The following is a 12,498-nucleotide window of genomic DNA, read 5'->3' as shown; positions in this document are numbered from 1 at the left end:
AATTTCCAGTTCTTCAGTCATTTCCAAATTTCTTTGCATGTCTCATATGCACCTGCTCAAACACATGAACATTTAGTTGAACTGGTTGAGTGAGACAGTGTCACTGTCTCAAACAGGATTGTGCCAGGATAAATTGCAGAGGAAATGTATTCCTGATAAATTCATATTTTATTTCTGATTAGCATGTATGTCAACCTTATTAGCTTCCTCACCCAATTCTTAGCTTTCTCACTCTACCTTACATTCAGAATATTGTCCATTAGAACCTGTTAAATCAAGCATAGCCATGATCGAATCCTGCATTCTTTGCAAAAAAATAGCAAACCTCTCCTGGAGTTCTATGGAATCATGATTAAGCACTTAGGCTTTTCAGGGCTCTGACATCTTATTATTTGATATCTGGCCTTCTGTCATCCGCCATTGTTTTCAGTATTATTATATTGCTATGTTCCTTTCAACAAGAGATTGATGCTTATTATTAACAGTCCCCCTGTTGATGCTTTGTTCAGATTCCAAACTAATGCATTTTTATATGAGCTTCTATCATGGATTTAAAAGAATGCATATAAGAATATAATCTTCTGTTTTTAAATTACAATCCTTACATACCTCTTGCTAGATTCTTTTCCCTTGTGCAAAAAGTATTGAATGTGATTTCCAGTAATGTAATCTGATTTTCTCATGCACAGTGTTAATGAGTATGTCTATTCTTAGTACATGGTCATAAATTACTATCATCTACAAATTTCTTTTTTCTCCTTTGCCTGTTTTCATCTTTTCAATTAGCATAGGATTGTTATTAAAAAAATAGAAAGTTGAAGAAGGGCTTCTTTTATTGTTAGCATTTTTCACTATTATTAAATTCTGATTAATCTGTTTTCTTGCTGATTGACTAGCCCATGCTGTCCTTTTGTACTTACTCATATGAAATTGAGCACATTTCTTTTTCTCTGGCACACCAACAGTAGAATATGGCCATATAGTTAGACATTTTTTTCTACATGTTCTGACACGATGATACAAATTTGAAATACTACACGCATATACATCATTCTGCATTATGTATACATATACATGCTCACAATTCTGAAATGGAAAAATATGCTTTAGAAAATCAACAGCCAGGGCAATATCAGTTTGGATTGCCAGGGCAGCAGTTATTAACTCACCACAAATAATCTGTACAGAACACTCAGCTATAATTGGTAATTAACTTCTTACTTGGATTGCTTTCATTGTACCTACCTGCTATGCTATCTTCTGCAGGTCTTTAACTTGAAAGGTGTAGCAAGGGCACTGGCATGACAGAAATTGGGCTCAGGACCTTCATCTATAAACTGTTTGACTCAGGTAAGGTTGCTTATTCTGTAGCACCTAGTACAGTGAGATCCAAACTTAGTGCAACATTTACCTGTGCTTTAGTATAAACAATAAAATAACATTTTACTGTCTAAGCAGGTAAAACATGCATCATCAAGAATTATTCTTACTGTATCTGTCACACAGTGATGCACATGTGGAATGGCTCTGTTCTCTATGACACACACACAAAAAACCCAAATCAAAAAAAGCAAAATAAAAAACCACAACGCCCCAAACAGCAGTTTAGAGATTTAAATGTTTTCCATAACTGTAAATATGATTACTTAAAAATCCTTCTAGATACTTCCAGATTTCATTTTTATATTTTGTGTCATCGTTTTTATATTTTAGTTTATTATGCAGCTGTAATGTATATTAGCAAATATGATTTTTTGGTTTATTATAACATAATAAAATCTTGCATCTCAGATATTTGCTTCATTTTAACCTCATTTTTTATACATAAGAGGTTTCTTTAGACCTCGGTAGAAAAAAAAAATATGATTTATCTGTGCTCCTGTTAAAGATTGGCAGTATTACTCTAAAGTATTTATTAAAAGTAAATTCCTCTATATCTCATTTTCCAGGGCACAGTGAGGACTTCCTGAATACAAGGTTTTCTCTGATAGCTTAATCTGTTGATTGACACAGTGACACTCTTTGCTCCTTTCACAGAATTGAGCAGTAGGTTTTACCATGGAGCAGCAAACCTGACTTTTGGGAGGGACCAGGCTGGGGGAGAGAGCAAGGAAGGGCAGTATCCACCCAGATAGGGCCATAGGGGCTATATACTCATGATGTTAAAGCTCTCTCTCTTTTTCAGGCTTATCTATTGTTGTGGGAGAGAGAGAGAGACAGAGAGAGATTTGATTACACAAGTACAGACAGAAGCTAGTACAAAATTTCATGGTGAAATGACTCAAAGGAAACAAAACTCATCATCAATTAGTGATCGGTAAAGGGCCTCAAAATGCCTACTTCCTATGTGTTCAGGATACGTACTCATATCGACATATGAATATCTGAAGCTTTGAGACCCTCCTCCTGGAAAGGAGAATCATGATAATTTAATAATTAAGAAAAAAAAAAAAAGAAAAAGAAGAAAAAAGGAAATGCAATGCAAGATCAGTATCCTTTCCTGCCTGGACATTTCCCATCTTTGTTAACAAAAAATAAATTAATTAAAAAATATGCTAGCAGATGATAATTTAGTAGCAAATTCATTGTCATGGTCACAGTAATGCTACACTGCCTATTCTTCTACAAGATGTGTGTGTGTGTGTGTGTGTTGCACAGCGACAGACTTCGTGCCAAATTGAGAAATGTTAAATTTAGCTTGCAGTAAATAGCATGTCTAGCTAATACAGCTGGAACCCATCTTGGAAAAGAAAAAAGCCCACAAATCCCCATTATGCATGAAAATGAAATATCTGAATAGTTTTAACCCTTCCTGCATATTAACTACCGTGGTTTGGGTTCAGTAGCTATATATATATATATAAATATATATATAAATATAAATATATATATATATATATATATGCTTTTCAGGTGTATTTGGAAGGAGAGTACCTCCTGGAGAGGGCTGTGAAATAACCAACTAATCAATCCGAACGATCCGAGGCCGCTGTCCGCGGTGCTGAAGGTTGGCGGCCGCGGGCGCGCGCAGGGGCGGGGCGCGGCGGCGGAGGGGGCGCGGCGGGCGCGCTCCCGCCGGGCTCGGAACCGCGCAGGCGCCGCCGCCGCCGCCGCCTCGCCCGGTGCGCCGCCCGCCCGTTGAGTGCGAGGGAGCGCGGGCGAGCGCGTGCCAGGGCAGCGCCGGGCCGGGCCGGGCGGCGGGAGCGCAGCGGGCACTGCCGGCACCTCCATCCCCTCCATCCCGCTTAGCGCCGGAGCCAGCAGCAGCACCGGAGCGGCGGCGGCGGCAGCTCGTACAAGCGGCTTCTCCTGCATCTGCCCCGGGGCTCTTTTCGTTCCTTCCCCTCCCGCGGCTGGCTTGCTCCCTCCGGCCGCTCGCCCGGAGCGCACGGGATCTAATTTGCTGACGAGCGCGCTCCGCGGAGGAGAAGCAGGAGGAAGAAGAAAAGGCTATTTCCGTGGCTTTGTGGATGCTCTACTTTTCCTGGAAATGCAAAAGATTATGCATATTTCTGTCTTCCTGGCTCCTGTGTTGTGGGGACTGATCTGGGGGGTCAATTCTAACAGCATACAGATCGGTAGGTGCCCGCATGCGGGGGGGGACCCCTCCTGCCAGCGGATCTCCCGATCCCTCATCCCCACCAGTGTCACTCGGGCGTTCCTGTCATGTCGCCGCGTACCCAGTCCCACCGCGGTGCCCGCCAGGCGCCAGCGAGGTCCCCTCGCCTTCCCCCGGCCTCACCGCCCGGACCCCGCGCCCCCAGGCGCGGGTCGGATCCGCCGCCGGGGCCGCTCCGGCAGCGGCGCCCACCGGCGCTCAGCCCAGCCCAGCCCCGCGCCGGGCACAGACGGGGCACCCGCGCCGCTCCGCCGGGGCCCCCGCCCGCCTGACGCGTGTGTGTTTCCCTGCAGGGGGGCTGTTCCCGAGGGGCGCCGATCAGGAGTACAGCGCGTTTCGGGTAGGGATGGTTCAGTTTTCCACCTCGGAGTTCAGGCTGACTCCCCACATCGACAACCTGGAGGTGGCCAACAGCTTCGCCGTAACCAACGCCTGTGAGTAGCGGGCACCGCCAGCCTGCCGTGGCGGCGGGGGCGGGGCGGCTGCGGGCGGCGCGGCGAGGGTGGGTGTGTGGGTGTGTATGCGGGATGCAGGCAGTGTGCGGGGGTGTGTGTGTGTGTGCGGCGGTGCGGTGCCGGGGACGTGCGGTGCCGGGGGTAGCTGCACCGCCGCCGGGCGGGTGCGGGAGAGCCCGGCCCCGTGGGAACGGGGCGCGGGCTCTCCGTGCCCCCCCCCCCAGCCCTCCGGGAGGTGTAAAATGGTTCCCGGCGGCTCTCCCCGCACATTACATAAGACTGCGCGGCCCCGGGGCCGCCCGCAGCGCTCCCCCGCCGCCCCGGGGCTGCCCGCGGGGGATGCGGAGCCACCCTGTTACCGGCGCGAGCCGGGCCGCTGCCCCCTCCCGACAGCAGCCGAGGGGGTGCGGTGCGGGCGGCTGAGGGGCGATCAGCCATTTTACGCCGCACGGTGCTGCGGGCTCCATCTCTCCATCTCGCCGCCCGCTCACCCCCGCCTGGTGCGCTCGTGGGAGGCCCCGCTGTCCGCCCGCTCGGCCTCGCCAGGAGCCCGCCACCCCCGCGGCTCTGCCGGCGGGTCTGTGCCCCGGCTCCGCCCCCGGCGAGGCCGCACGCGTGCCGCGGGCGCGGGGCACATGCGTTGCTCGGCAGGCGATGGGGAAGGCGGGGCGGGGCAGCGCGGTCGTGGTAGCGCGAAGACAGGAGACCTCGGGAGGGGCGGCGGGTCCCGCAGCGATGTTCGCTGCTGCCTCCCGTCGCTCGACGGCTGCCCGCGCCCGCGGCCTGGCGGGTGCCGTGTGACCTCGCGGCGGGGCTGGCCAGGCGTGCGGGGAGGGGCAGCGAGGGGCTGCGGGCGCTGCCCGTGCCGGTGGTGAGAGCGGTGAGCTGAGGCCAGCGTTCCCAGGGCGAGGAGGGGCGCCCGGCATCCCCCCGCTGCCCTCCCTGCCACACGTGTCCGTTTCAAGCGAAACCGGGGTCCCTACAGCGACGAGCGCAGCGAGGAGTGGGGAGCCCGCTTGGTGCCGTGCCGGCCGCTCCTGCCCAGCCGCGGCTCATCGGCCGCCCATGCTGCGCTCCCCTGAGGCATTTTCCCTTGCCTCCTGGGAAAAAAGATGTAAGGGACACTGAATCTGGGGGCTGTCAGCGGGGCAATTTTCTTCTATTGGAGACAATTTTTTCCCCCCTCTCTTCCCCGATTCAGCTACGTTATGGTAGGTGCGGTGGTGCTGAAAAGGGGCGGCTCAGCACAGACGCTGGAATAGGTGGTACAAGAGGTCTATGCAAGGAGCTTTCATTGGGATGTGTGAGGATAGGAGAATATAGCATACATAGCTGAAGGCAGAAAAGGTCAGACCATGTAATCAGCCACAGTAATGCTACATTGTTAATCTTCGCAAACTGCTTGGACAGTTCTCGATTTCTTAGGTAGGGGTGGTTTACATCAACTAGAACTGCATGTGGTCCCTATTTGCAGATTATGTTACTGGGCCTGTTCGTGAAGTAAGTGTAGCAATCTAGATGGAATTCTGCAAAAATGTTATGGGTTTTTCTGTGTTCCTCAATTCTTTGAAGACAATGAAATCCTGAAAATTGTGCCAAATGCAGATTTTTTTTTCTACTAGTATTAGAGACAAGCACTGCCACCTTGTCTTTGAGAAGGTCAAGGTTGCATATTTTTTTGTCCAAGCCTGTCAAGTTTTCTTAATCAGCATTTGTGTGCTTGCATTAGCCTTTGTCTTGTCTTTGGAGAACTCTTTACAATACTCAGATAATATGTGTAGGCTGTAGACTGCAGTGATGGACTTTGAAACTTCCAGCAGAAGGGAGATACTGTCCACGTTTTGGATTTCCCTTTGTCTGAACCTTATCCAAGGCTTCAGTTTTCAAGCAGTTTGAAGAGCAACAAATTAAGATGTGAATATGTACTTGTGGTTTTTGTCACCTTGGTCACCACTGGTGGTTTAGTCATTTTGTGCCTTGGATTTAATTGACTAGTGAAGCATATGCTAAAAATATGTATGGTATCTCCTCATTTACCTTCCCAAGAGGATTTTATTGGAGAACAAGGACTTCTGAAGACAAATATTTGCTGTACAAGTAGAATTAGGAGTTGATTGCAGAGCACTGCATTCACAAATGGTTAAGAAGGATCCATCTTTTTTTGTCCCCTTTATGCTTATTCTCATTTGAAATTCTAAACATTTTGCAGGTTGGTTTTGTTAGGGTTTTTTGGGGGGGAGAGGTTTGGTTTGTTTGGGGTTTTTTTTGTTCTTTTTTCTTTTAGTATGCAAAGAATCTGTGTCCAAAACCAGCACTATCAAACAATGCAGGTGTAAAGGAAGGTCACAGAAATGTAGGATAATACGAAATGGAAAATGCTTCAGTATTTACCCAGGTATTTCACTCTAGCAAGGTGATTTTCCTTCACAAAAATGTAGTGGCAGGCTTATACCATAATAGAAGTGATGACCTTTCTCTGCCCCAAATCGACCACCGAATTATTTTGGCTCTTGATTTAAGCCCCTGAGCTAGCCCTGTTTCAGGCTGCAGAAGCTCAGGATGATGGTGTGGGAGAGGCAGGATGCAGCCCTGCACCCCAGATGGGGTAACTGCTGGTCCCAACCTGGCACCTGCAGTGCCTAGGGCGCCACTGTGCCACCCCGCTGGGGCTCAGCCTTCCTCCCTCCCGCCCACAGTAGCCTCAGAGAAACAGCATACAACTCTATCTGCTTTAAGAACAAACAACCCAAAAACCCACTGTAAAACTACATGAAGGACTCTTCAAACTAATTATCAGTGCTTGCTCAGAGTTTGTTGATGGACCAACAGTTTTTAGATGAACTAGTATTGCTGGTACTACTTTTAAGTTAGGTTCCTAAACTTAAAAAAGGAGGAGATGATGGTCATGTACCCCTGAGGAATGTTTGAAACAGTAAGACTACGCAGTCACTTAAAGGTGGCCAGAAAACGGGTGTAGCAGAGGAGTGGACACGCAGCGAGTAGGTAGCCTAACCCCGGTGTGGGAATTATGAATACTCTCTCCCTGTCGAGTGGATTTATCTCCCGCTTGATAGTATCTCACATTAAAATGTGGCGCTCACGTTAAAATGTGGCACTCATGTCACGAGCTATCAATGCCTTTTACCCACGGGATGGAAACGCTGTGTACAGTCTGACAGCAGGTTGGGAGGTAGTGCTGTCGACTTAAGGGACTCCCACAGGATGGGGCATACACCTCCTTGCCAGTCAGGGGCAAGCCTGGGTCGATCTTTGTGCGCTGCAACCATAAGACTCCGTGCTGGTTGCAACCCAGGGGACGTAGAGTGGGTGGAGACACATGTCAATACCAGACCCTGATATGGGTGACAGTTGGCTGTACCCCTTTTCATAACGAATTTTTAGTGGGAATTTAATATGTGCACCGTAACATTAATTTGGGGCAAAACTACCGATTTTGACCAAGGTTTCACTTAAGCCAGAAAAGAAACATATATAAATTATATGTGTTCAAAAAATAGCCACAACAAATAGTCGCTTTAGTTTGTTGGACTGTTGCAACTCTTGCAAAGCTGTGTCTACAGGTCATCGGGAATAGCTGTTGGAATCTAATTGCAGTTTGACACTTCACATGTCAGTGTCACTAGGAGGCTTAATGGTTTTGACTGAGAGGTGGTACAGGTGTTTTTCGGACTAATGGCACAATTAAGAGCAATGTTCACTGCCATGACTGCTGTTTCACCCTTCAAGAGAAAGGGGCTAGGCTTAGCCCTGGTTGACAATTCTTGGTAATTCAGGGAGTTACAGTCTAGGTGATAAAGGCAAATGTTAACAAAGGGGTTCACTCTAACAGAATCTCTTTGGCTTTAACAGGTGGAGCAAAGGTACAGCACTGGAGGGAATTCATAGGGCAGTACTGGAAGATGTCCAAACCACTGGACTTTGTCCTTCATTGCAGTGTGATTGAGTCTTAGTATAATTGGAGAAGTGCTGACTGTCAGCAACATCAAATTTTTAAAAAATTCTTAATTCTGTCAAAACAAGAAAGGAGGAAACTGGTGAAGATGAAATCCTTTGGACTTAAATCCGCCTACTCAACAACTACAGGGGTAGTTATATTGTGTACTCACATATTTTAGCACTGAAAGGATATTGGGAGTCGCCTAAAGAGATGTTTCCTATGGAGTACTATAAAACTGCCATAAGTGTAACAAGTTTTTCGTACAGTAGTTTCAGCACAGATGTAATCTATGTACAATCTTGGATGTTTAATCCTGCTGGCTCAAGAGCCAGTGTTGAGCTTTCCTGTTTTAAATCAAGTCTTACAGCTCTGCAGGGATCACTGCACCATGACATTGTGACAAGGGGATGCTGATTCATGCATAAACCTTAGATCCTTTCATTATATCTTCAACCAGCAGCTTTGAAAACCTATGAATATCTAGCATGTTGCAACTTGAGAGTTATGGCAAAGGTTTCCCCAGCCATTTTGGAATATAATGCTATAGCTTTCATTCTTGAATTGAATAGCATTCAGCACTCTGCTGGCAAAATGCTTAAAGAATAATGAAAAAAAAATCCTTTAGCATTAAGGATGGGAGAAATTTAGACATACTTAATTAAAATTACTGTGGACCAAGCCTAAATGTATTTTGCAATAAATTACTAGAACTAGAACTGATTTTAAGGGAAGGAGGAATTTATTAGCTGCCTGTGTTTCAGTTCATTTGTATTCCTGGTCCTTTTCATTTCCTTTTCACTATAAAACATTTCTCAGGCTCAGTGAGCAGATGTGAAATAGGTTCTGTGACTCCTTGTAATTAAAATGGTCAAGATCAGATGGGTTTCTGCAGTAATAGTGGTACAATAAAACCAGGATGTAGCCTGCAGTGGGAATTCTTGTGCTTTTGTTGCTCTCAAAACATTTTCCTCTCAAAATCTAGCTCTGTAGCAAACTATAAACATTCTTCTGCTCCTGAGAGTTATTTGTGAAGAAACTTGGAGTATTTATTGTGTGACAGGGCTGTGCATCTTTGTGTCTGGCTCACAGACCATTTTCACACAGCCGTGATCCAGAATGGGGGCAGCTACAAATATGACGGTTTTCTCTTGCCTACTTTACTTTTCAGATTTTTATTATGTGATTATTGCATTAATTTTCTCTATATATCTGAAATAATTTACCATACAGTTTTGAATATAGTATGAATATATATTTTACTCTTAAAAATCTGAAAATGAGTTATATTTAATAGTAGTTTGTGAGTAGCATGTCAATCAAGCCTTAAATATACCAGTCAAACTCTTCAATAAACCAGTATTATCAGTCAATCTCTTCAATATATTACTATGTTTATATATGATTTTATTTATATTAATATATGAAAATGTAGTAACTTTTTCTATTTATGCTAATGACAGTTTTAATTTACAGTGACTTTGATAGCTGTGATTGCACATAGTTGGGGATGCACTTAACTCCTTGCATACATAAGACTTCCTTTACTATCCAGTGTATGTTATGCACCCTAAACCAAGCACCACTGCATTAAATGATGTTGTTACTGCCGATTTCATTGGTTCTTTTTTCAAGTTTCTCATAATTAAAATATTTTTGAGAATTAAGCCGTGTTCAACAGAAAATAATCCTTTCTGAGCAGTTGATAATTACTAGGAAAGTATATAATAACTGGGAACATATTGGCTTGAAAATGCAATAAACAGGTAAAGACTATTATGTTATTATGTTGAAAATTCAAATAGCATAATTTGTCAGGCATCTTCTGTGAAAATATGACTGAATTGTTAAAAATATTTTCTCAAGGAAAATATAATTTTAATTTCTTATATGTGCTGATAGGAATAATTTTTGGAAAACTAAAAAGAGGACAGAACCCATAGTAAACATAAATGTATACATATATGGATAGATATGTATGTGTGTATATGCACACGTATATATAAAGGTACACATATATGTACTTAACATAGTGAACAGTGTTTTATTTTGAATGTCAGATAAATAAAAAGCAGGATGTTGGTTAAACAATTTATTTTCTGAAGAGGATTGTCTCAGAGCACTTACTAATTTTTTATTTCAAGGTTCCTGTTCATATTCTGGAAACAACATCACAACAACTCAAGGCATGGAATGTCAGGTCAAACTGAAAATAACACTGAAAAGATACCCCAATAGGTAAAATATGTAGTTGTTTATATCAAACTCTCTCTCTGTGTATATGGGATAATGTACATATACCCATATGTATATGGATAAGCAATAAGGAGTGACTAAAATCATCAGATAAACATAGTGAATGCGTATTGTAAACCAGATCAACAGTAAGGAGCAAAAGCAGGTTTTAAATAACCACATGTTGAACAAATTCATATTGGACCTTTTAAAATCAATAACTGTGCTTAAAGTACAGCTATTGTATTTATTTGTGTGCACTTAGAGTGATATAGATGTCTTTTGAAATACTGCTTATTTTTCTTTATCTGTCCTTATATAGGACCACCACAGAACATTTTTTGCTATCTAATGCAACACTGCTGTGCCCCCTTGTTTAACAACTATTCCACCACAAATCTTTGATTATTCTTTTCTTTTTTTTAGTGGTTATTTTAAGAAAATTTCTCAAATCACACAATTTATAGGGAGTTTACCTTTTCCCCCAGAGTTCTCATGTAGGTAATTATTGTAGAGAGTTAACATTCCTGTCCTGAATCTGATTTAATGTACAGATACCGATGCATCATTTAACTATGGCTAGTCACTTTATGAAAGTGTAAAAAAAATTTTACAAGACAGATATTCACTGTGATTCTGCAACAAGGTGTGGTTCAGCTCTAGCTACTCCTGTCCCCAACCACCTGCTCCCAAACCTGAATCAAAGAAATTAAAAGGGTTTTTTTGAGAGTTGAAGTGTTACATGCAGTTCAAATAAAGGTGACAGTCTCAAGCAAAAGAAAGGTTTTATTTCAGCTCTAATCTACTGTTTTATTTGATATCAGAGAAAAAATATTCAGGTCTGTATTCATTATCTTAAATCGGTGTGTGGTTGTTTGTATGTTTGGGATGCTGCCTCTGTAATTGAATTACCAGTCACTTCATCTAGGACTTACTGGGCTCTATTGCACATGGAAATAGCGTCTTCATTACTTAACTACAGAAGGTAAATGTGCTTGCATTTCACTATTAAAAAGAAAGAGTACTTTACCATTTGTGTTTTTAAATGGGCATTATTTTTCCCCAGTGATTCTTCCAATGAAAAAGAATGGGGCAAAATTCAGTAAAATGTTCATATTGACCCTGACTATAAATGTGTAGTCATACAACTCTTAGAAGAGTTTCAAAGCTCAATAAGGGACAGTGGCTAACTGTATGAAATATTCAAAATAGATGTATGAACACATGTTTACTATGCTATCTCACCTATTCAGTTTAATCTCAATTTCAGGTAGTTAATATTGAAAAAACATAATTGATTTGATGCTGCAATTTTTCAGGCTGCCGTGGTTAAAGCTGTCATACCCCTGTAATTTATTCTAGAAGTTTACAAACATGACTTGGGCTATAATAGATGCCTCTGTTTATTACAGGTGGTGTGAACTGATTTTCTTTCATACACTTTGAAGATTACAAACACCAGCTTCTTTCTAAGCACTTGATATGATAGATAATTTAAATAGGAGTCTGCTAGGTAATGTGGAGAGTTTTCTCATCTCTATGCTTTCCGGGCTCGTGTCAGCAACAGGGCGAGAGAGCTCGCAGAACAGTCTTGCAAATGCTTTCCAGCGTGGAGAAGGGATTTGTTTTCTTTGGTTTTCTGCCTCGTGAATGTATTTGGTGGTTGTAGGACTCTGGTTTATATTCATAAAATTAAAAGGCTAATGTGGTTTACCATCCTGTGTAACGTGTATCTAAATTATTTGAATGTATTGCGTTTCCTTGTATATGTGTAAACTATCTCAGAATGTCTGCAAATGTGTGCTGATGAAATAAACTGTACAGCTCTGAACAAGTCAGAGTAATTTGTTCAATAATCTCATAAATCTTTGAAATTGAGGTTGTTGAGGGTTAGCTTGCTCAAAATGTTTCTTTGTGATACTAGCTATGAGTTGTTTTTGACAAAATGTCTCCCATGCCAAAATGCTGATTTATATATTTTTTTTATTTCCCCCTTATATAAATGTAGCAAATTCTGTTACACTGTACTATTACAGTCTCAGAGGGGGTTCTTCATACAAATTTGGGCTCCTGCAAGCAGCAAAATGTTCTGCGTATCTGTACCTTGAGCAGACCTGCTGATATCTGGGAGTTTATTCCAGGTGTAATATTTATAAAGCAGAGTAAATAATTGGCATGGCTTGTGCATACCAAGCACATGCTGAAATAAACTACACCAGTGTTACTTACAGTAA

General features: G+C 43.3%; 1 protein-coding gene and 1 long non-coding RNA gene across 5 annotated transcripts in view; both read left to right on the top strand.

Annotated features, from left to right (window-relative positions):
* Positions 1-3,144: 3,144 nt before the first annotated feature.
* Positions 3,145-12,498, top strand: part of GRIA2 (glutamate ionotropic receptor AMPA type subunit 2) — a 96,322-nt gene continuing 86,968 nt past the window's right edge. For 2 of the 4 annotated variants that reach the window (XM_027739557.2, XM_027739558.2), the window contains exons 1-2: positions 3,145-3,578; positions 3,913-4,053. In XM_027739557.2, coding sequence (XP_027595358.1) covers positions 3,491-3,578; positions 3,913-4,053 — 229 coding nt within the window. In that variant the 5' untranslated portion in view covers positions 3,145-3,490. The remainder of the gene's footprint in view (positions 3,579-3,912; positions 4,054-12,498) is intronic. The other 2 variants (XM_027739560.2, XM_027739559.2) reach the window with 1 other exon arrangement.
* On the top strand, positions 4,794-11,980 carry LOC120323288. Its single transcript, XR_005563603.1, has 2 exons — positions 4,794-5,188; positions 7,945-11,980. It is a non-coding gene; the product is annotated as an uncharacterized LOC120323288 (long non-coding RNA).

Source organism: Pipra filicauda, unplaced genomic scaffold, assembly GCF_003945595.2.
Source record: "Pipra filicauda isolate LSUMZ 115617 unplaced genomic scaffold, ASM394559v2 scaffold22_size4397567_pilon, whole genome shotgun sequence".
NCBI classification, from domain to species: Eukaryota; Metazoa; Chordata; class Aves; order Passeriformes; family Pipridae; genus Pipra; species Pipra filicauda.
Note: the sequence above shows the minus strand (reverse complement) of the source record. Positions and strands in the feature narration are given on the sequence as shown.